At 33.6% G+C, this 26,525-nt stretch overlaps 2 protein-coding genes across 2 annotated transcripts in view; one reads left to right on the top strand and one right to left on the bottom strand.

The window, feature by feature from the left end:
* The window catches only part of LOC147070576 (uncharacterized), a 221,352-nt gene extending 198,117 nt beyond the window's left edge, over positions 1-23,235 (top strand). Inside the window, exon 2 of the mRNA XM_085949105.1 lies at positions 22,606-23,235. The gene's annotated coding sequence lies outside the window, so the exon portion shown is untranslated. The remainder of the gene's footprint in view (positions 1-22,605) is intronic.
* LOC147070577 (RUN domain-containing protein 1) lies at positions 9,129-11,798 on the bottom strand. Its single transcript, XM_085948806.1, has one exon. It carries the CDS (start codon positions 11,644-11,646, stop codon positions 9,877-9,879), a length of 1,770 nt encoding a protein of 589 aa, XP_085804932.1. The 5' UTR covers positions 11,647-11,798; the 3' UTR covers positions 9,129-9,876.
* Positions 23,236-26,525: the final 3,290 nt, after the last annotated feature.

The raw sequence follows: 26,525 nt of genomic DNA, 5'->3' as shown, positions 1-26,525 counted from the left end.
TACAAGCTCCACCAAGTTTCTTATTTGGTAAATAAAGTTATTTTTGTGGGTAAAAATTATGTGTTTCTGTATAACATACTTGTTTGGTTCTCTACTCACAAATTTAAAATCAGGGGTTCGCGGCGCGGCTTTTCCCTACGCCTGACGAGGTTAATGCGATAATATTATATGTGAAGAATAAAGCCCAAGGACCGACCTATGCAATTATTTATTATATCGTCTGTGTTCTGGCAGAACACACTAACTGGAGAATACTAGTTTTGAGTAATTTGACTTTGAAGTTGTTAAAATGTTTGAAATGGTCTATCATGTGAGTTTATTAAATAATCGTAAAAAGGATGACTTTAAAATAAAGACTGTTTATTTATTAAGAAGGTTTCCAGACGGTAAAGTTTGAAATAAGGAACATTTTGGTATAACTAATTCAATATGTATTTTTTTCGAATTAGTGTCTTCTGCCAGAACAGTGACGATATATTTGCATTAAACGTAGTGCTTATTCTTGAAGAGTATTTATCTGCTATTTTTTATACAAGCGATCTGTCATTTATTTCAAAATAAAACATTCAGATGCCATGCAAAATCGTCCCGCGTGCCATAGGTTCGCCAGCACTGATATATACCTTCTTTCAAAACGATACTGATCCACTGTCAAATGGGGTTATTCCACCTATTTTTACTATAATGTGTCATTGTATGGTGGTTTTATTGGTTGTAATCACTTACTGCAATTATTCTACATAGGGAATATCATCAATCTATATTATTACATTGTATTATTTTCTTTTGACTATGTCCGATCCTATTAGGATCATATGGGCCTCCACAGAGTAGAGGTTTGTATTAACAGATTTTTGTTTTTACGTGAAATGAATTTTAGCCACGTCTTGCTCAACCTATCCGGTTCATACTCTGACTCCAAACACAAATTTAAAAACAATGTGTATTTGCCAGACCCCGGATTCGACCTTGGGACCCATGACATTATAAGTGGCTGGGCCATTGTGGGCGTTTACTTAAACAATATTTAGGTAGAATCACCCATCATCAGGGTTATTTCATTATTAAATTATCTGTAATCATCACACCTGTGTCATCTACATCTGGTATGTAGGTGGTTTTGCTAAGAGTATGTCATTTCTCGAGACACATATTGTTTTTCAATTTGTGTTTGTGTCAGATATGGACCTACAAAATAGGTTGTGCAAGTCGCTAACATCCATTTCTAATAAAAACAAATCTGTTAAAACAAACCTACACTCTGTAGAGGCCCATATGTTCTTATTAGGATCGGACATGGTAAAGAGTGTGATATTTCTGGGCATGTAAATAAATAATAACAACTGTTTTTTTTTAACTGTATATTTTTGATCCAACTTATTACATCATTTTTCTAGGTATATCAATGACTCAGTTTACAATACGTCATTTTAAAATAAACATGAGTTCTGCAGAAGCTCGATATCCTTTTTTTAATATTATTTGGGACACACCAACCGACCATTAACTGTTCACACAAATGTTTTCAATATTAACCATTACATAATATACTGTGTCATGGTATACTCAAAAAATTATATTATGCCTAAAATAAGAGCATTAATGAAAGGAAAGATCGATACATACTTATATGATCTGCATATTCTATAGAAAATCATAACGGAAACAAAAGCATACACAGTAACCGTATGTTCTATAGGCCAGATGCCAGAGGCCAGAGGCAATGGATTGGGGTAGGCTGTTAAGATCTGACATAAATGGTACACAAAACTTAGTCAGTCATACGTATTTGTTTTCATTTAACTAAGACTACAAATTGCAGATAGTGATAGTTAATTTTTAAAATTCAATTAAACCCTGCGTAACCAAGCCATAATAGATAATAGTCAATAAATATGTGTCTATAAAATATCTAAAATTATGCAATTAAATCAAACATAATTTCACATATTTTATGGATAGAAGAATATTTTTTATCTGTTATAGTTTACTTTAGGAAAGTTTAATGAATTTTAAAATACTAACCAACACCATGTATATCAACAACATAAATGTATTCTTAATTCAACGAAAACAAACCATGACTGAAAAAGTGTGCACTATTTTTGCCGGATCACCATAGCATACCCAAACGATTATGGTTTGGTTTACAAACTGTCACCAAACAGTTGCACACTAATTGATCAACACAGGCATACACAGAATGTAATAAGCAAATATAAAATGGTATTTAATTTATCCATAATATGAAAGATAAAATCGTGAATTTCAATCAAAATACAATACTACCCTTGCCCGAATTCCGTGCACGATACACTAGCTAGACCAAGACTTCCCAACCGGTCGATTGTGAAGCAAAATTTGGTCAATCCAAATAACAATTGTGATTTTTGAAAATAATGATTTCCATATTATTTTAAATTTACAACCATTGATGAAAAAAATAATAACCTGATCGTAGGACAAATTGGTTTTGCTAGATGAAAATAATGTCCAAAGTCTAGCTCAAACCATGATTTTTTCAATGGGTGAGGGAAATTTCGAATTACAGCAAAATGACGTAACGTTGACACAATTGAAATCTTCTGATGTATGAAAAGTACTGAATCCACCCATATTTGAAGGACGTCTATCTTCTAATTTTCTCACGTTTTGGAAGTATATATTTATGTGAATCTTCATTTTCTCACATGTAATTTATTTTATTAAATCCAAATATCGAACACGTTTGAAGAATGATCACTTTGATGACGGTTTGCGTTTTCATACTACTGTTAGTACTTATACATATTAATTAAATACCTATATTTGAATTAATGAAAAAAGAAGATTTTTTTATTCTCTTTTATTCGCTTCTCCATACCTAAAAAAATACGAATTTATTTAAATTATTTTGTTTTTGTATTTAACGATATTTTTCCTATTAAAATGAATATTTTTAACTTTGAAGAACTAAAAAAAGCATTATGTACCAAAATTTCTTATAAGATTCTTATTGGAAGTCGATCGCCATGAAAATTAAGATAAAAAGTAGCTCCCAACCTCAAAAAGGTTGGGTACTCTTGCACCAGACTATTCTGAGACATTTCACTAGCATTTGTTTTATTCTGCCACTATTTAATTTAGTGTTGTCGCCAAACATAATATGAAGCGTTCATTTAGTATGACTATTTGTTTTATTCTGCCACTATTTAATTTAGTGTTGTCGCCAAACATAATATGAAGCGTTCATTTAGTATGACTAGGCATCTGGCCATGTCTCTATGACAGCAATCGAACAATATAAAAAAAAAATGTAATAAAATAATATAATTATATAACGTGAAACAAATGTTACCCTAACTGGTGTATTATTGCTCCAATGATACGTTTTCATCTAAGAATGCAGTAAAAATACAATTTGAATGTTATCACATGTTTAAAATCATTGTGCGAACAGTTAATGCGTGCGTGGGTATGCAAATCACAAACAAAGTTGCCAACTATATCTATAAACTATATGCAATATTAATAGTAAATACGTACACAATACAGATTATACATGTTTTCTCTCTACGCAATATGATATATTATTTTCAGTACATCAACGCAGACTTTTATCACTATCTGAGTGTAGAGGGGTAAATAATGCAAATTACATTACGACAAGTAAGTACAGATCACAGCAGATTTACTTGACGTTTATACAATGGTTATATCAAAATACCATATCACTTTAATACAGAATTAATCACACCAAATATGAGATAGGTACATCATGTCCAGAATAATCAAGGGTGACCATTTTGGATATCTCGTCCTATGGAGTTACAACAATATTTTAGACCATTTTTTTAATTCAGCAACCCAAAAAACATATAGGTAATTAGTCACTTATACAAATTTCTGGTGGCTCCCTTTTCTAAATACTGACAAAGGGTGTAGATACGATATATGCCAAATTTAGTGTTCTCTTCAAAAAGTGGAGTTTTCCTTAAAAACAACATTGCCTGCACAGTGATCTAAATGCTTATGAGGATTTGGTAGAGCCATTTGTATTGTTAGAAACAATGACAATATGAGATTACAATAAAATAAAAACATCCACATTACATAATGTTCTGCATCTCTTAGATTATTATATTATATTATTTCCATTTTGAATTGTTATTGCTAAGTTAGTTGTAGGACTCAAAAATTACACTCCGTGAGCAATATTCTTCCTAACCTTTGCTGACTTTTGAATTCCCAGGTCACTAAATTGACTACAATGCACACATCCCAAACATAAATAAAACCAACACTGAATTCACTAACTTGTACGGTGGCAGGTTGTCAATTACAAAAGAAACATCATTAGATCATTTTCAATCTCTTATTGACAATACTTTGAACACAAAATTAAATCAGACAAGAAATGAACTCAATACTTATAATATTTGAATATTATTTAATTAGTTATTATAAGCGTTATGTTGCTCTATTCTAGGAAACATATTTAATGTTAATACGGAATTTAGCTCTTGCATGTGAACTTCAAACGTGTATATTTACTATCTATTATATGCAATCTTGTGCATGCACAAGTGGTAAATTCCATGTTACCAGTAAGCACGACTGCTAGAATAAGGTTACTGAATTCAAATAAACAAAGACACTCGTCTTACATGGAACATTATTGGTAAGTATGCAGCTGACTAGATGGTTTCATAAAATATAAACAAATCCATAAGTATTATATATTAAGATATTTACAAGATTTCAGAATACAACATTCTATAATTTGAAAACACCTGAAATATATAATATATACCTACAATAGGTAAAACACATTGGCGCGAATTCAGCGGATGCGGATTCGAGTCCAGCTGGATGTCGTATTTTTTTCAAAGATTTTTTCTGATAGTTTCAAGTTACAAATGATATTTTTAACTCAAATTAATTAATTACATATTAATAACTGGTATGGCATACTTTTAGTATCTGGTAATATTAAACAATAATTTGTCTCCTCAAGAACAACTGACGTGTTGCGAGATGGTTAATATATTTTTATAATACTGGTCAATACAGGTGATAACCCTCGTTCAGTACGACCCCGATGAGTGTGAATTCATTATATTGCGATCGATTTTTAATAATATTTAATAATTATATATATACATATATCACATGCCAGGAATCATTGTGTTGAATAACATGTATACAATCAGATTATTTGACAGTTATCGACAAGTACAGAAAGCAGAGTAAACGTAAACAATGTAGATTATTATTTTGTAACAATGAACAAAATTAATGTTATTTTTACTATTTATTGCAAAGTTATATTACTTTTATTAAAAAAGTGTTTTCATTTTTAAAATTGTTTTGTTTTTCAAATCTCCTGTTGATCATGAAATTTCACTTATCGCGACTGTGTCCAAACGGGGGGGTTACCAACACTCTTATACATTGTTAGTAGTAATTATTACCGATTAAAACTGAACCATTCTCCAACAGCATAGTGAGTAAATGCAATTATTCAGAATTCAGTTCCATCAGAAATAATCGCCAAACTATAATAATTCAATATATTATTTGTGCAGTGCTTCCGTATAAATATAAAATTTACACATAACTGAAATTCTTTAGGAATATTGGACATGTACAGAGGTAAATAAATAAATAAATTTAGGACTGGTCTAAATCACATCGATATTGATGCAAAAGAAACTAATTTTTTTTTTAAATATCACATTTTATACAATTACATACTCACTACTTTGTTTCAGTGGCAAAAACTCAAATTCAAAAGTTTACATTTAAAAAAAATTATGTTTCCATTTGATGACTTGTAAAAAATAATTTAAATATGAAAATGTCTAAATTTTATTCAAAATAATACAATGCAATTGACACAAATGGTGCATTGATTTATCATTCAATTTGCAAGTGATAAAATTATTTGAAAAACTAGTGACATCTTTCAATGGTATCAAATAACTAGCGGCATTCTTTGGAGAAATAACATTCAGTAGTTTATGTATAAAAATAATATTTAAAATTAAATTACTTAACTGAATGTTAGACTATAATTTTGATCGCACGAAAATAGTAAATTATACTATGATTTTACGCAAAATATGCCAATTAATTTTGATGGATTCAACACGAAAAATGGTTCGAATACAAGTTTTTTAATACTATGACTTTTACATCTTTGTACAAATTACAATAAATTAGCATAGAAAAACTGGCAACACTGACTCTTTTCGTTTGTCGTACTCATTTACTTCCATCTAACAGAATATAGTCTTTGTTGTGTAGTATTTCATCGTCAAACTGTTGGCAAACAAAACCTCTGTTGGCCTCTGGATAACTACATTTGACTGAGTAACTGGTAGTGGAGGGCTCGTTTGTAATAGAACCAATGTGATGATAAAATGAGACATGTTAAATCGGAAGTATCTATGATTAATTAAATTTTAATTTCGGTGATATATAAATGACCAGAACATATATAACAAAAACATATTTTCTGTTCAAACAAAAATTAATAAATGAACAGGTCAAAGACAACGTATTAATAATTGTTAATATTGTGTGTGCTTAATTTAAATAAAAAGCATACATCGTTCTAAAAACATCTACAAAATTGCACTGGTATACATCCCGCAAGTGGAGAACTACAAGGTTGCAAATGTTTGTCCTCGGTGAAACAAAAGTAACAATGTGGCAGCTTAGAATACTACTTCATTGTTTGGTTTATTTTCTCAACGATGAACATTTAGAACCTTGCAGTATTAGGCTCGCGATTTACAGATCAAGTGAGTTTGAAATACCATCAACTAGTAAAACCTTCAACTGATAAAAAAACATGTGTACACGTAAAAATTTATTTACATTTGTAATGAATTATAAAGAGACGCAACTTCATATAGTCACGCCACCAAAATTATTTTTAAAACATTCACAATATTACACATAAAACATATCTTATTAATTGTATATTATCAGAATTTTTAAATTAAATTAAGTAAATACATAATTTGTTTTTATCTTTGGTAATTTGATTAAAGTAAATTTATAAAAAATTGTTCCATAAACATGACGCTCTTAAAGAGACGAGTACAAGATTTGGTACGAGGGTGGGTCAATAAGTCCTTAGAAAAGCCGACAGGTGGCGCGACTAGTACTGTAAGCGGTTTGTTTTCATGCAGCGGCACTACCGATTCAGTATGCTGCGAAGTTTCAATCAGATTGGTCGGGTTGTTGTTTTTTATTTTCGTACATTTAAAAAAAAAATTTGCTTGTTTACAAAAATGGAGAAAATTGAGTTTAGAGCTGTTATTAAACATTTTAATATAAAAGGGTTAACAGCAAAGGAAATAAAAAATGAGTTGGATTTAGTTCACGGCATATCTGCTCCTTCACTTGCAACTATTTATAACTGGTTAAATGAATTTAAACGTGGTCGTACATCAACAAAGGATGAACCACGCTCAGGACGTCCTGTAGAGGTGACTACACCAGAAATGATCAATAAAATCCACGATATGGTGTTAAGTGACCGAAGATTAAAGTTGAGTGAGATAATTGAGGTTACAGGGATCTCAAAAGGTAGCGTCATTTCTATTTTACATGACAAATTGGGCATGAAAAAAGTTTCTGCAAGATGGGTGCCGCGTTTGCTCACAGTCGACAATAAACGCAATAGGGTGGTGGCCTCTAAAGCCCTGTTGTCGCTCATGCAACGCAATCCGGATGAATTTTTTCGTCGCTTTGTGACTGTAGATGAAACATGGATACACCACTATACTCCCGAGACGAAAGAACAGTCAAAGCAGTGGATTGCGAAAGGCGAACCATGTCCAAAGAAGGCGAAAACCGTAAAATCAGCTGGTAAGGTTATGGCTACTGTATTTTGGGATGCACGTGGAATTATTTTCGTTGACTATTTGGAAAAAGGAAAAACAATAACAGGGGATTATTATGCATCTTTATTGGACCAGCTAAAAAACGAAATTGAAGAAAAACGGCCTCATTTAAACAGGAAAAAAATCCTCTTTCATCAGGACAATGCCCGTGTTCATACATGTTTACGATCAATGGCTAAAATTGAAGAATTGAAGTTCGAATTGGTCGACCACCCACCGTATTCGCCAGATTTAGCCCCCAGTGACTATTTCCTTTTCCCAAACTTAAAAAAATGGCTAAGTGGACAACGTTTTTTTTCAAATGAAGAAGTCATCGATCGGACAAATGCTTATTTTGAGGACCTTCCGAAAACTTATTTTTCTGACGGTTTAAAAAAAATTGAGAAACGTCTAACCAAGTGTATTGAGCTCCAAGGAGATTATGTTGAGAAATAAAAAAAAAATACAAAAATAAAAACTGTTTTAATGCTTTTTTCTAAGGAATTATTGACCCACCCTCGTAAGTTAAATAAATCCGCTTAGTTATAAACAATAACCAGATTCAATATTTTTTTCGACTAGAAGTGTTTCGTAGTATTTGAAAAATACTATATTATTTGGTCTAATTGACTATTTCTTACATCAGACATAGTGTAATAAGTAAGTACTTGCGTAAATTTTTTGTGAAGTATTATAATTTAGCCTTTCCACGGTAAAGGACCAATATGATAACATTAGTTTTCGTTTAATCAGTTCAAATGACGCCCCATAAATTTGTCTACATACCGACCAGAAATTGTTTTATAATCTCGACAACAGATGACACTAAATGATGTGAACCACGGATCACACAATTTTTTAAACTAGCACGTCGCATTTAAGTGCTGTTCTCATAACCGGAAGATTTAATTTTATTAATACTGATGTTAACATTAATTTATGATAGAATTATTTCAATAATAATTTGTAAATGACACTTTTTTTATTCATATTTCAATTGAAAGCTTAATATTTGTCAATCTTTTCAATAAAATTTATGCAGTGATTGTTACAACTTATTTTTTTTCCGGTAACATACTTATACCATTAATAATTAGAGAAGGCTTTCAGTGTCATGCTTATAATGTACAATAAAATAATGTAATTCATAAGGCGTGCATAAATATAATTAAAAAAATACTAATGAACACTAATAATAATATATTACATATTCTAAATGCTATTTCAATAATGGAAAATCAGCAATAAAAATTTAGAACTTTAGATACTTATAATATATGAGGCATATTATATTTCCAATTACCAACGTTTTTGTGTTTCAAGCATAAATGATTGGTTTTAACATTACTATGTGTATTTTTTCTATTGTATTGTATTTACAAATTAGAAAATGATGACCATTTTTATTAGCCAATGAATATAAACATAATATTAAGATCATTTTAAGTAATCTCTTTCTGTAAATCAATAGTTTTTCGTATTTTTGGGAAGTTTTTTTATTAAATTTTAGCATATCGACTGCTTAATCAGCAAACCAGCCAACTGCGCTTTTGACCAAACATGAGATTTTGATGGCATTTTGTTATAAAGCAAGTTTTCTATGCTCACACAAAATTTCAAATTCCTAAACCAATAAATAAATGCGTTATCGTTCTCCACATGAAATAGTCGACTGCAGGTGCCAAATTTCCAATATCATAAATGGAAAAACTCCGCTCTTTATATAATTTTTTTTTATATATAAAAGGAAAGCTAAAATAATGTAATTAAATTTCGTTCGATTGTTAAATTATTAAGTTTTTTCTCCTTCCTGAACAATTTGCCCAAGTGCAGTTAGCCGGTTTGCAGATTAAGTAGTCAATGTGTCAACTTACCAGTATCTGGAAATAGATGTCTCGTATATTTATATCGACAAGATACTCAAATCAAGAAAGTAACGTGCAGTCAATATTTGGAACTCGTACCCGGAATGTAAACGTTTCAATGATGAATAATAATACTACATAAAGACATCTTTAATATTTTGAAAATGCCTGACGGCGAGGTCAACTGGTAAATCGAATTTAAAAGAAGTTAGGCGGTCTAAGCTCTGCAAACTATCCTGGAAGCCCGTGTTGGCCACGTAGCTGGTCGACGAATAGCAGATCTGCATGACAGTCTTGTTCTTGAATATGAGATTCAACCACGAAACTAGTTTGTTGGCGTTGAGCCCGGCGCAGATGAATGCTTTAAAATGTGAATCGAAACTTCTCTTGTAAGGCTGATGCGAAGCGGTGATCGCTCCTATGGCACTTAACATACTCTGTTTGTTTGAAATGGCCGTGCTGCCGACGATGTCCAGGTTGAAACTCTGAGAGAGTTTGCGGGCGGGCGTCGAATTGTAACATTCACCATTGTTTATCTGGTAATACTTGAGAATCAGCTCCCACGCATGCATATGCTTGGAGCCGGAACCTCTCCGAATAGGAAAGCATCCGATGAAAGGCACGACGCTGTTCACATCGCCCAGAGGCAGCAGGCCGTGCTGCATGAGATCTCTGATGTTTATGGCCAAGTGCTTTCTCACCGCCGTAGTCAAAGGTACATTGTTGAGGATGATCGGATTTTCTTCGGAATCGCTGTCGTAGTTGCCGAGGGCCGAACCGGATCTGGATTCCGCGTGCTTCAACAGATTCAACACGGCGTCGATGGACATCTCCAGCCTAGCTCTGAGATCGCCCCAGTGGTTGATAATATTAGTTCTTTTGAGATCATTTTTACGAAATGCATCCGATGAACACCCGAATTGGGCGACTGCAAACATCTGAAGGAGAGCTACTACTTTTTTCATCAGATTCACAGTCTCGGCTCGCAGCTCATCATTTTTAGACGGAGTCGACTTAGTCTTGGATTTTTGAGACTCGACTTTCGCCTCAGCTTTGGATTTGGCGACTTCAGGTTCTTTAATTTCTTGAGCCGTCACCGTTGTCACTGTCGATCCGCTTTTGAGAAAATTTATGAAACGCTGCATGTCCTCGACCTGCGCTTGAAGTTGAGAGATGACGACCTGCGAATCGGGAGAGTCCCCATGTGCCGCGCCGCAGCCGGCCTGATGCCGCAGTTCTTCCGCAGTCAGTGGCTGCTGCCAGCCTTCCCTCAACGACATATTTATATTACGTTTCAGATCGTCGATAATATTATTGCGGTGATCCAAGTTATCTCTTTTGCCGGGACGCGATACGGAACTTTCATTTGTAAAGCTGTCAAGTTCTTTGAGCTGCGATTTTAACTGCTCGATAAAACCGATCTGTTTGATCCTCTGTTCCCGCAGTTTCACGTCGAGCTTCTGACAGTCAACGCAACCGGTGGAATGTTCAGGCATGTCTTTGGAAATATTGCCGGTGCCCACTATTGAGCCGAGATCGGGCACGCCGCGAAAAGTGAACTCTTCCAGTGACCTGAGCATTTTCTCTTTGTCGTCCGAAGGAGCCTCGACGATCTGTCGCAGCCTGAATTGGACCTGGGCGAGATGCGAGGTGAGAGAGAACAGCGACGAGGAGAGGACCTCCTGTTCTTCTTCCAGGGCGTGCAGCCGCTGTATCTCGCACGCGTCGCTCCTGTCGAAGTCTTCGGATTCCATTTCGTCGCTGAGGGTGTCTTTCGCGGCCCCGAGGGGCTCGCATCGCTCCCCTTCCCACACGGGTTTTCCGTCGAAGTTATCGACGCCGTCGTCGAAATCACTACTGCACGAATCCATAATGGCAGGAATCTTGTTGAAAAATATCCACATAAACCGTAGACGCGCAAGTTTAACACTGGTACGTTCGCTTGTATATTCCTACATTATTCTTATGTGTTTTTATTGATGAATAAATTTAGTAACGAAAACATATTGAAAAACAAGCTTTGCTCGTACGTCATTGTCATTCATCCGTTTGAGTTTGACGTAGAATTAGGGCTGCAAGGCTAAAAATAAAAAAAGGAGAATATTTTTTTTTCCTTACTTTTTGCTCTTTCTAATATTTCCTGATCTACTTTCAATTATTCTAATAAATGCTATTAAATGTTTTTTTATCCATACGCACCAAAAAAAAATATTTTATATTATATTATGTAAATTATCTAAAGATACTACTAACTACTGCTTAGCTTTGCACAAATTCGATTTTTGCATTTATCTCGGATGCAAGTTTTTCAAACCCCAAATTTGGTTTAATAGTTTTCATATAACCGTATATACCTACCGACTTTGTAAGCAGTTTCATAAAAATAAAATGGACTAGGCAAGACACCCATGGGAAGGTAGAGTAACCGCATTATTTGATGGTACCTAGTGAGTGAGTTACAAATACTGTCACCAGTTTTCATACTTAAGTCTCGGCATGTGTACTACCTACCCATAGTCAGTATGCGTGACCCAATAAACTTGTTCGAAGTGCGAACGCATTTGATGTGGATCATTTGATGTGGCCGCGACTCGCTCGTTGGTACTGTTGGTAGACTTTCAATATTATTAACATTAAATGCGCGCGAGTGAGATAGGTAGCATAATACACGTATGTCAAGTCGTGTATACGTAACGTGACCATTTATTTTTCCCCCCAAACCGGGACACTTAAAAAAAGGTAGGTACTTATCCATTTTAGTCACCTCACACTTTCATACAATACAATTGACAAGTAGTACCTAATGTTTTTTCATGTCATATTAGGTTACCTATTTTATTTATTTATATGAAGATTATCGGTAGGTATGTTTGAGTAGGCGCATACAACGCTTGAGTTCCTACATATTTTTTAATAGTAGGTACATATTATTATTTTATTTATTAATGAAAGTACACACAGGACGGTATGAAATACATGAAAATTTATCTGATGCTTTGATCTGATGTTATATTTTTCCGAAGAACAAATTTTGCACCTATATCTGATATAAAAAACGAATGAAATTCTTGGCAGGATTTTTTCGAATTTACTTTTATACTTTAAGAGAAGACCCTTTCTACTGGTGCATTAGTGCCGGGCAGACATAAAATAATATTATATTCAATAATAATTATACGAAATTTTTTGTACTTTAAAGTGTTTGAATAACTCTACCCAACGACTTTCGGTTGAAACATTTCCAGTGTTCCATTCAGACACCTTTTCCGGTGTAATGTAATTAGAAAAAAGTGAATATTACTCATCAAATAATTCTGTATCTTGGTCACAAGTTTCTTTCTTTTCGAAAACGGGACATTTTGACGTCCCTAAACTGTGTTCGGGGACACCGGGACACGCCGCCTGAAAACGGGACGTCTGGTCACATTGTGTATACTCAACTGTCATTGCTCTCTCTTTCTCCCCAGTTGTAAAGTTGGTAAAGTGAAGGACAGAATTGGTGACATGTTCGTTTTATAGAAATAATATGGAGTTAGTTTTAGTTCCAGTTGAGTATGAGACTTATATCGAGTTGACGTCAGTCTCAAGTCCCGGAATAGGTACTAGTGCTCGAGTTCTGATAAGTATTTACGCGTTCATCTGGTTTCGTCAGGTCAAGTTTCTCGATTTTTAATGTTATAATTGGAACTTGGAAACTGAATTCAAATTTTTTGCGTGATTGTGTAATAATCTCATATATATTATTATCCTACAGCGTTGCCCGTTTTTGCTAGCGATTGTGAGCCTTATTCGTTATGTCCGATGGGTTCAAACGTCAAACACACTAATTAAATGTTCTTAATTCAAAACGGTCGAATAGAGTGTGAAAGAAAGGGTTTTCCGAATTTAAGTTATCTTGCAATATAATATTGATGTTTCTCTAAAGCTTTCCGGCACGAACTTCACTTTATTGACAATATGGGAATTTATTTTTTCACAATTTTTGCAGCACTCAAACCATCTAAACAAAGATAGCAGCTTTAAATTTAAAATACGTTTTAACCGATATATACAATCAATTTTCACAAACTAATCATAATAAGATTAACCGATAAACATATTAGAACTGATTTATTAAAATTTTTATGAATTAAGTTCTTTGTTTAAGTTCAGTTTCTACACCTCTGATGGAAAGGAAGTCTTTTGACACTGCGCGTATTTATCACGCTATGTATACTAAACTACGGTGTTTCAATTGACCCACCACATATTTACTTATCAGATGCATTCGAGTGACTACAATTTGAAGTGAGCACAATTTTATAAAACTTAACACAGTCACAAAAAAATCACTTTTAAAAACTAGGTACCATCCGTCATTTGTTGTTTATGTATAAAACGACAGGTGATATTATTTACGTCTCATAATGATTTAAAAATGCACAGCACTATATAATAACTCACATTTATAACAAGTACCCATAGATAACTATAATTATTCAAATAAATAATAACATTTATACGAATTCCGATTAAAACTGATCATTTCATTGAAACGCGGGCGCACGAAATATCGGCGTTTTAACATTACCAAGGAATAATATTTCAAAATGTAATGTCACTTTTTTTTTGTAAGGCTGTTGAATGAATTTTTTTTGAACCAATGTAACTTATATACATTTAATTAGCTCATTATATAACCCAAAAATATTTAAAAGGTATCAACCAGTGTTGCCAACTTAAATTTTCAAAGTTCAGTAGATTTTTTGATTTTTTCTTCAAAATATCAGTAGATTGACAAAAATGTATAAAATTCAACGATTGTGAAAGCGTGCATATTGACATAATCTCACAAGTGTCTTTTAAAAAATCATGTAAAAAGTGACTTTTGTTCATCACAAATATCATAATTCTTCTTTTCCTGACAAAAATTTCAGTAGATCTAATGAAATTCCAGTAGACATGGCAACACTGACTATGCGATCAACCCAGTGTTGCCAAGTCAAAATTTAAAAATTCAGTAGATAGACATGGCAACACTGACTATGCGATCAACCCAGCAGTGTGGCCATGTCTACTGAAATTTCAGTAGATCAACTGAATTTTTTTGCCAATATACTGAATTTTTGATTTTTTTTCGAAATTCAAGAAATCTACTGATAACACATTTTTTTTATGGCTGTTAAATGATAATTTTTTAAACCAATGAAACTTATATACATTCAATTAGCTCATATAACCCAAAAATATTTAAAAGGTATTCAACAATAATTGGTGTTATACATATTATTTAAATCATTATCAACCAGGATCAATCCACTGCTGGATAAAGGCCTCCCTAGCCTGATTCTATTCCTTTCTGTCATTTGAATTCCTGTATTTATTAAAATCGGTGATATTATATTTATCCTCATATTCATATCGTCATCATAATCATCGACTTGAACCAATCCACTGCTGGATAAAGGCCTCCCTACCCTGATTCTACTCCTTTCTGTCATTTGAATTGCTGTATTTATCAAAATCGGTGATATTATATTTATATACATATTCGTATCGTTATCATCATCAACTAGGATCAATCCACTGCTGGATGAAGGGTTCCGCAACCTGATTCTACTACTAGCAGTTAAACGAATTTGTGATACTATACCTATTTATATCATCCTTATCAACATCGACCTGAACCAATCCACTGCTGGATTAAGGCCTCCCTAGCCTGATTCTATACCTTTCTGCATTTTAATTACTGTATTTATCAAAATCGGTGATATTATATTTATCTACATATTCATATTGTCATTATCATCATCGACCTGAACCAATCCACTGCTGGATAAAGCCCTCCCTAGCCTGATTCTACTCCTTTCTGTCTTTTGAATTGCTGTATTTATCAAAATCGGTGAAATTATATTTATCTACATATTCATATCGTTATCATCATCATCATCATCAACTAGGATCAATCCACTGCTGGATGAAGGGTTCCCTAGCCTGATTATATTCTTTTCTGTCATTTGAATTGCTGTATTTATCAAAATCGGTGATAGTATATTTATTTACATATTCATATAGTCATCATCATCAACCAGGATCAATCCACTGTTGGATGAAGGGTTCCACAACCTGATTCTACTACTAGCGGTTAAACAAATTTGTGATATTATACCTATTTCTATCATTCTCATCATCATCGACCTGATCCAATCCACTGCTGGATAAAGGCCTCCCTACCCATATTCTACTCCTTTCTGTCATTTGAATTGCTGTATTTATCAAAATTGGTGATATTATATTCATCTACATACTCATATCGTTATCATCATCATCATCAACTAGGATCAATCCACTGCTGGATGAAGGATTCCGCAACATCATTCTACTATTATTAGCGAAATGTCAAACTGTCTGACGTGAATAAAAAACCCATCCCGAAGAGAAAACTATGGCGCCATCTATGCATACTTATCAATTATATTAAAATCCAACACCGCCAAGCCGTCTGCAAGACCTAGCGAGACAGACTGGCGAGAGCCAGCTGGCTCAGCTAGTCTCCTATATATTATTATCCTAAGAGATTTTGGAAAATACACCAACAGCTCATTTAAGCGACATTTTATTGTTATTTTTACATCTTCACTTCGAAATGTGCGCTACTGATTCATCTACCGATTGAATTGAACACCTTTCAGAAATTTTCCATGATTTTACATGCACGTGACGTTTATATCCGATATTTTCTTACACACCGTATGCAATCGCCATATTTACTGTTTACGCCTCACAGAATGACGTCTTCGTCGCTTAAGACCTTCTAATCCTTTATTTGACAAACGAATTCGATTATTTGTATTCAAATATCGTAATGTAGGCATTAGCGCACTTTTTTCCGGTGAAAAAATCATAAGCTTGGTACAATTCACTACGTAAATAAAAATCTGACAGGCACGTCCGCCACTGGTGTTCCAAATTTCATTCTTTTTAAATACTTTTTTATGGCTGGCACGTTTACACGTTTGCAACAATGTTAGTACTAATATACTTTTGAGTACGATATTTATATTAAAATGCATTTTGACAGACTATTCCTAATTGGATCGACTGGTACACATACTTTATTTAATTTAATCATGTTCCCAAGAGATACTAAATGCGAATTAATTCATAACATCGCCTCAAAAATTAAATAGGTACCAATAACCTCAAAATAAATGTAACGTCATCATTTAATGTATACACACACTATAGTGCTCTTTTTTTGTTTTTTAGGGTATGGCTATAAATAATATTTTTTTGAACCAATGAAAATTATTTAAAGCCTGGATATAAATATAATTTAAAATTAAAATTCATTTTTGACAAACATCTGATCGACTGATACACATACTTTATTTGATTTAATCATGTTCCCGAGAGATATTAAATGCGAATTAATTCATAACATCGTCTCAAAAATTAAATAGGTACCCATAACCTCAAAATAAATGTAACGTCATCATAAAAATGTATACACACATACCGTCGTGACCCCGAACTTCGCCTAGTTTTAGTGGGATTTTGCGTAATATCATAAAAATTAAAATGTTTTCGTAACTAATAATTATATCCAATGAAGTATTCCGTTGTCAATTTTGTACAAGTGACATGAAATTTCACATTTTGTAGGAAAAACATTATTTTTTGATCATTGACAAACACCAGGCGAAGCATGGTGTACTTACCCGAACTTCGCCCAGCGTTGTATTTTTCAAATGTAGCCATATATATAAATAAAGGAAAAGATTTAATAGTAAATAGATGTGTTCAAAACAATATGAACCATAGTGATGGGTGTATAAGGTTCAATTTAGCAAGATATTGGTAGTAGGCGAAGTACCGAACCTGTTCTAGCGTGTTTTCATCATTAGATAAACTTCTGTCAGGGTTGTCAATAAAACTAATGTGGAATAATTTTAATAGTTATTTATGATTTTTTTTTGAACATAGTAGTAAGTATAAAAAAAACATTTGTTTACAACTGCAATAAACTAAATTAACTACACATATGCCTATACCTATTTTAAAATATGTTATAATCATTAGAATACAACTTATTAACATATTGAAAAATCGTTTAAAACTACTGAATCAAAATCAAAATTTCTCTGCGATAATATGGGTTCAATTCGTGTAGAACCAAAACAATATTTTTATGTTTCTACTCTCAAATTCTTCAGACACTTCACCGAATTTAATAGATTCGGTGTCAACATCACTATCTTCTCGAGGCAAAAAGTTATCAGATTCATCTAATAGCGTATATCTACTAATGCTACTAAATAGTCTCTTCAGAATCTGATGAATCTGTAAGTATAGTGTGTTCTTTTCGCTTCTTAGTTTTAGTGGGTGGAATTATTTCAATATCCGAAGTTATTGTATTTTTTTTGTTTTGATGCCTTTCGTGTTCTGAGCATTTCCAATCTTTTGGATCTTTAGATGTTCCAGGTAGAATTATTTCATTAGATGTATTAGAATGTTCTGGTACAATTATGCTATTTGCTGATGTATTAGCATATTCTGGAACAATTATTTTACTGGATGTATTAGAACGTTCTGGGGGGAAATTGTAAGTTGACGCAGACGTACCAGGCTGGATGTAAAGTCTTTTATTTCTTTCTTTCTTCATAGGGTTGGGTGACCTATTTTCCTTCAGGTAATCTAAAAATGATTTTTCTATTGAATATTCATTTCTATTTGATACATCAGGAAATTTCCGCAGTACTTTCTCTGGGTTAAAAGGGTATATGCCGGTATTTACAAAAGCACTAGTAATATTATGCCTTTTTTCGTCCAATTCGTTAATCAGCTGTTTAAGAAGTTCTGGAAAATGTGCCTTATTTAGAGATGTTTCTCTTGGATTCTGGTATTTATATTTTAATAATATAGTACGCCACAACTTCTTCGTGGGCCCAAAGTAACAAACATCTAACGGTTGAGTCAAATGACTCGAGTTTGGTGGCAAAAAAACAAATTTAATATTGTTTGATTGACACAAATCTACAACTTAATGATTGATGTGTGTCGCCAAATTATCTCCAATTATAACCTTTGGTCCAATTTTAGAATTAGCCCAAGGTATAGCTATTTGTTGGAACCAGTCTTCAAAAATAACAGAATCAAACCAGCCAGATTTGCTCCTATTATATCTTGCTCCAATAGGTCCATTTATTCGCCACTGGTGAAATAAATATTCCGCTTTATAAACCACATACGGTGGCAAGCAAACACCACCTGCAGATATGGCAAACATCACAGAAATTGATCCTTTTGTGTAATTCACTACACGTTCTGGATATTTAATACCGCGGCGAAAAATGCACTTGGACGCACCCGGGTCATACACCAAATTGGTTTCATCATAATTTAATATATTTTCCGGTGGTACATCTTTCAATGTCTCTTTCAAGTTTTTGAAATACATTTCGATTTCACTTGAATTTTTTTCGGCGCGTGATCTTTTTATATTTTGAGTGGATCGTGTTGTTAAATTAACTTTGTTACGTTTAAGAAAAGAATATGCCCATTTTTTCCCTGGCGGATTGCCATCAAATAAAAATTGTCGCCCATTGGACAATAGGTATCGATGTACCACAAGTCTTAAGTCCAGCAGAGTCAGTGGACAACCGTAATACCCAGCAGCAATTAAAACTTTCACAATTTTGTCTTCTTCTTCCTGAGTAAGACGGGTTGGAGAACCAACTGGTTTTACATGTTTACCATGTAGCCTATCCAGCAATGTTCTTCTTGGAATGCCAAATTGTTTTTCCGCTTGATATGACGATAACTTTTTATCTCGCATTAATTCTAATGCAATATTCATCATCTCCTCGTCGTGTTTGGTGGTGTAATTTCTTTTTTTATTAGACATTTTCTTCGCACGGAATATTTTATCTGAAACAAAAAATATACTCATGTAGTTAATAAGTAATATTTATTGACAAGATCATGCAGACATATTATTTTAATACAGATATTTCAAAAACATAATTCATGGAATGTAAAATAATAAAAAGTACACATGGTGGTGCCAACCCTACGCGTAGGCGAAGCTGGGATCACTTTGGCGGGAAAAGGCTCGAGTCTCTTATTAATTCAAATTAAATGCTTATAATCAAAGATAGATTTCTAAATATTTTCAATTTATAAATATAAAACTTCATTAAACCTATAGAATACAAAAATAATAACTTACCTTCAACAGATTCTTTTTACAGACAAATTTTTGTAAGACAATTCGTAACTCGACACTCCCGCATCACAAACAAAGAGTTTTCCTGACACATCCACATGAAGTAAGATTCAAATTTTGGCACAAATATTACCACTATAAAAAAATATATCTTTGGAAAGATAGTAGGAATGCCATTGTCAAAGAATGAAGGGTAATTTGTAGGTTTAACTAAAATAGGCGATGTAAGGTACTGCAGGCGAAGCTCGGGGTCACGACGGTAGTGTTCTTTTTTTTTAGTATGGCTATAAATACTATTTTTTTGAACCAATATATATATTCATATCGTCATCATCATCATCATCATCAACCAGGATCAATCCACTACTGGATGAAGGGTTCCGCAACCTCTATTCTACTACTATCGGTTTAACGAATTTGTGATATTATACCTATTTCTATCGTCTTTATCATCATCGACCTGAACCAATCCACTGCTGGATAAAGGGCTCCCTAGCCTAATTCTACTCCTTTCTGTCATTTGAATTGCTATATTTATCAAAATCGGTTATATTATATTTATCTACATATTCATATCGTCATCATCATCATCATCAACCAGGATCAATCCACTGCTTGATGATGGGTTACGCAACCTGATTCTACTACTATCGGTTTAACGAATTTCTGATATTATACCTATTTCTATCGTCCTTATCATCATCGACCTGAACCCATCCACTGCTGGATAAAGGCATCTTTAGCCTGATTCTACTCCTTTCTGTCATTTGAATGGCTGTATTTATCAAAATCGGTGATTTTATATTATATATATTTATAATGCCATTATCATCATGAGCCTGAATCAATCCACTGGTGGATGAAGGCCTCTCTAAGTTATTTGTATTTTTGTCGGTCATATGAATTGCTATATTTATCAAAATTGCTGATATTATATTTACCCATTCATAATATCGTCATTATCATCATCATCTGGATTAATCCACTGCTGGATGAAGGCCTCTAAGCTGATTCCATACCTTTGGGTCTTATAAATTCCTATTCTAATCAGAATTGATTTATTCCTCTCAGATGTATACATTGCTTTATTATTTATCAACATTTCTTTCGATATGAATGTCCCGCACCAACATTGAAACAAAATAATGTTAAAATTTATTTTTTACATTGCTTATGTATCTTCTTCTATTCTAAATGGGCCCCGCGGGAGATTAATATTCACGTTATATTGGATCGCTATTTTCATGATAATCACATATTGCTTTGTATTCGAGCGGTTCAGATGTATAATTTATCATATTTAAATGCACGTGATTTAACGAAACATTCATATTACCTATACACATATTATATCAAAATTTCAGTGGTAGCAATCGGTGATTGCCAGCTATTTTGCTAGACCTAGCAGCCTGAGGTGGTATCAGGCAACATTCTGAAGGCCAGACTCTAGACTAAACAACGCGGATGACCTCAAATTTGTATTGGCAGTGACAAGGGAAAACTATGGCGTCGTCTATGCATTCTTCACAATAATTGTACCGTCGTGACCCCGAACTTCACCTAGTTTTAGTGTGATTTTGCGTAATATCATAAAAATTAAAATGTTTTCGTAACTAGTAATTATATCCAATGAAGTATTGCGTTGTCAATTTTGTACAAGTGACATGAAATTTCACATTTTGTAGGAAAAACATTAATTTTTGATCATTGAAAGACACCAGGCGAAGCATGGTGTACTAACCCGAACTTCGCCCAGCGTTGTATTTTTCAAATGTAGCCATATATATAAATAAAGGAAAAGATTTAATAGTAAATAGATGTGTTCAAAACAATATGAACCATAGTGATGGGTGTATAAGGTTCAATTTAGCAAGATATTGGTAGTAGGCGAAGTACCGAGCCTGTTCTGGCGTGTTTTCATCATTAGATAAACTTCTGTCAGGGTTGTCAATAAAACTAATGTGGAATAATTTTAATAGTTATTTATGAATTTTTTTTGAACATAGTAGTAAGTATAAAAAAGTACAGTCGGAAGCCAACAGCGGTGGAGTGAGGCTGTACAACTTCGCTTGCGTATTCGGGACGCTATTCGCCTGGTTACTCGCGAACGGTTATAAATACGGGATACAACAAAAATAATATTGTTTGTAAATGAATTTGACAATAAACTCAACATGTGTGGTCCCATGTGATTTTGACAATCAGTGCCAGTGCTTGAGAAAAAGTGAAAAATATTTATTGTTGCACGGATAGTGCACTTTGTGTGGGGAGTGCGTCAAACGCTGTGAAGCGAGGGGTTGTCCACACTGTTTTTTGTTCACACTGTTGCGCGAATTCCAAGACCGCGTGAACGGCAAAAGCAATAAAATGGAAAACACCACGATGGAAGTGAATGAAACCAAAAAAACGAAGAAGAAAAGAAACGATGATGAAGAGGAAGTGGTTGGAGAAAAAGAAGAAGAATGGCAGACGGTGACCTCTGGAAAAAAACCCAGAAGAGACTCTGGGGTCACTCCAAAGGGAAACCAAAACATCGTCATGATAGCGACGGGAAGTAAAATTCCATTAAAATTGAAAATAGCGCAGATGCTGCATAAGGCAGGAGTAAAAGTACAGAAAATTTACAATAAAAATTTAAAGACGTACATCCAAGTAGAAGACGAAAAAGAAGCAGATAAAGTGAAACAAGCTGGAGAACTCAAAGATCTCGGTTTTGTGACCAAAGAGAATGACTCCTGCTCTTATGGAGTAATAAGAAAAGTCGATATTGATATGGACCTCCAAGAACTGCAAATGGAAATCAAAAGTGATGCAAAAGTAATCAACCTTAAGAGGTTGACAAGAAAAGGTGATACAGGAGAGCTGACAAAGACCTCGTCAGTCAGTATTAAATTTGGGGAGAAAATATTGCCGAGAACAATTTACATATATGGAGTCTCTTTTGCTGTAGAACCGTATGTATTCAGGGTTATGCAATGCTACAAATGCTGGCGATATGGGCATATCGCGAACAATTGCGGACGTACAGTAGAAACGTGCCCTAAGTGTGGTGAAAACCACAAAACCTGCGAAAAAAATGAGGAAATTACGTGCATCAATTGCAAAGGTAACCACGCGGCAAACAGCCAAAAATGCCCAAAGTGGCAAGAGGAAAAGAATTGCAAAGAAGCAATGAAAAAAATGAACATACCTTTCAAGGAAGCAAAAAAAAATATGTTAAATAATAGCTATGCTGACATATTAAAACAAAAAAAAATCGTAGGAAGAGATGAAAGCGAAACAATTCAAAAAACTAAGGAAAACAAAAAGAAAGAAGAAGCGGTGGTAGAAGCTTCAGGCTCAACAATAATATCTACAGGTAGTAGCGTAAAGCCTACAAAAAATTAAAAAAATTCAAAGGGGAAGATTAACGCGATGGGAAAAATTATGAAAGTCTTGCTGAAAGGGGGAGACTGGCAGCAGATCATTAAACAACTAATAATTAAAGCAGTGGACTGGGTATGCAAACAATTCAAAGAAGGACACTTAAAGGAAATTCTAGGGGAGGTTCTGGAGCAAAATGGATAATAAAAAACAAATTAGGATTTTACAATGGAATGCCAGAAGTATGAAGCAAAAAAAGGATGATATAGAACTCTACTTAATAAGACAAAAAATTTCAATAGCATTAATCTCAGAGACTTGGCTGAGGTCTGAATTAGACTATCTGAAATTCAATGATTACACGATGTATCGAAAATACAGAAGGGATGGATACGGAGGAGAGCGATTCTGGTGCATAAAACACTGGCGTCTAAAGAAGAAAGAAAGAAAGACGGAAGAGCTAGACAAAATAACTATAAAGCCATTTAACAGAATAGGAGTGAGGACCTGATCGAAGGATCCCCTTCTAGAAGAGAAGAGGCGATATGACAGCGAGTCGCAGTCAAAGCCTCGGTAAAATCACAAAAAAAAAAAAAAAAAAGTAACATTTGTTTACAACCGCAATAAACTAAATTAACTACACATATGCCTATACCTATTTTAAAATATGTTATAATCATTAGAATACAACTTATCAACATATTGAAAAATTGTTTAAAACTACTGAATCAAAATCAAAATTTCTCTGCGATAATATGGGTTCAGTTCGTGTAGAACCAAAACAATATCGGTTTTAATGATTTGAGAAATATAACCAATGAAAATATAAAAAGGAACATTTGTTTACAACTACAATTAATTAATTTAAATCAACTATACATGTAAGTATACCAATAACGAAAAAAATACAAATCAATCGCATTCGATTAGAATGCCATAGATAAAAAATGATAGGTAATAAAAAAATCTTATGATACAATTATTCAGCAAACTTTTATGCACATAACACAATATTTATTCACTCATAATGTCGTATACACCATACACATTAGAATACAGCTTATTAATATACTGAAAAATTGTTTAAAACTTCTGAATCAAAAATCAAAATTCCTCTGCGATGTGATTTCGGTTCGCTTAGAACCAAAACAATATCGGTTTTATTAATTTGACAAATATCATCTACCACCGGCCAGCCATATCTGTTTCTTCCTTTATTTCTCAAAAATTTTATCGTATAAGTTTCATTTATTTTTTTAATCACTTGCCCAATATAAAAGCGATCCGATTTCTGGACAGGAAAAACACAAAAATCACAAAAAAGGATATATTAAGTTTGTTAAATTAAATAAAATCACGGAGTCTTTCTTGTGCGGGTCTTAGTGTTATATATTTTAATCTTTTTCTCGGACAAGATTATTTTGTAGTCTTTTTTACAGTTTGATATATTTAGTTTTTACAATTAGAGTCGCAGGTACGTACACATTTTTCAAGGGACGCTTACTTTTCTTTTGAAATTCCCTGGACCCACGCCGACCAGTAAAAAGGACTCTCGTGATTGGCCAAATCCGATCGGATGATCTTTTTGATTTGGCGAATCACGAGGATCACCTCGACGCCGTCGTGCGGAAATTTTAACGTCGCGCAATGCGCGGAAAAATTTACTTGATTTGAATACTTTTATTTTATATTTAGTCTTAAAATTATCTCTTTCATCCATCATCATTTATACTTTAAAATTTATCTTAATTACACCTCCGCCCAGTAAGTGATTTTCATGCACCGGACGTAGGCCTTTACTCATAAATAAAATATTAACGTAGTTGAGCAGGGAACCAGATCAGGTGTTTCATTCAATTGTTTATAGATATCAGGGTAGCGGTTCGGCCCGTTTTTTTTTTATTTAATATTTACAGAAACCAACAAAAGCCTGTTGATAACAGGTATGTGTCAGTAGGTACGTATTTTTCGACTCTCGACAAGGCGTCAGTTACTTTGCTACAAAAAGCAATAAAACTCCGCGCCGCATTGTTAAAAATATGAAATCTGTTATGATAATTCACTCACTTTGAGAAAGAACATGCTAACTAAGATATTACTTTTTTATAAATTATATTCAAATATTTGCAAATACTTAAGGATCGTATCCATAATATGTATGTTGATAATCAATTTGTATCCAATATCAGCCTATTTTCAATGAATTTATATGATTTAAATAAAAAAATCTATTTTTTTATTAATCCTGGTAAATCTCAGTTACTACATATTTCCGCGTAACTGTTTTTTTCTGTGTCGAATTTTGTGCTGCGTCCCAAAAGGCCATAAAATTTTGTGCATTTATGAGTTGTTTATGGGTTTCACGTGTCGGGTTGAACTGTTATTACACAGTGTAATATGAATGGCAAACCAAGATCGATATTAAGGCGCTCACCACAGCGCTCGTTTTCGATGACTGTTCAATGGGTGCATGCTTTTGGTAATTTACATGGATTAAATTGCGATAAACATGTGATGACTTATGAATATCATTGTTGCACATTTAGAGATGTTTAGGAAAAATGAGTGCAGCGCACATACATGGTGTTAGAGAAGCCGCCACTGGTATTAGCCGGCAGTTTTGGTCTATGATCAACACTCGAAATGGATAATATAAAGATGGACAATAATGTCTTAATTTAATAATTAAAAGAATGTTTAGTTAATTTAATACCGGAAGCTGAAACCCGTGTCATTTAATCTAATTCTAATTGAATGGTACAACACTCTAATTAATTATAATATCTTCATCGGCGCTGAAGCCGAAGAAGGATTATTAAAACTGATATTGACGTACATTCATATACAGTCGAGCTCAGTTATTACGATCACGGATATATCGAGATCTCGGTTGTAATGAGGAAACATTCGTTTTTTTTTCGACATTTTAGTTTATGATTTTCTCCATACATTTATTTATTTTTATAACGATCTTCTTATCGGGTATACCGAGCTAATATAGCACCCAAAATTTTCTTAAAGCTGTTAATGACGTGTGGATCGGTTAAAAACATTTTGACCCTAAGCAATAAAATCTCACCGGACAGGATGCCGCCTGATGACACTAGTTAAGTGTCTAAGTACCTACCTAATTGGTGTTTTCGCCGACAGGATTGAAAAAGTATCCACGCATATGGTTGGAAAAAAATCCAAGGTTTGTGAAGTACGTAGAAT

The sequence above is a fragment of the Rhyacophila brunnea genome, unplaced genomic scaffold (genome assembly GCF_057557595.1).
Source record: "Rhyacophila brunnea isolate RB1 unplaced genomic scaffold, BYU_Rbru_1.0 scaffold_21, whole genome shotgun sequence".
NCBI lineage: Eukaryota > Metazoa > Arthropoda > Insecta > Trichoptera > Rhyacophilidae > Rhyacophila > Rhyacophila brunnea.
Note: the sequence above shows the minus strand (reverse complement) of the source record. Positions and strands in the feature narration are given on the sequence as shown.

Coding starts and splice junctions, on each gene's coding strand:
- LOC147070577 (XM_085948806.1), bottom strand. CDS start 11,646: ATGTGGATATTTTTCAACAAGATTCCTGCCATTATGGATTCGTGCAGT.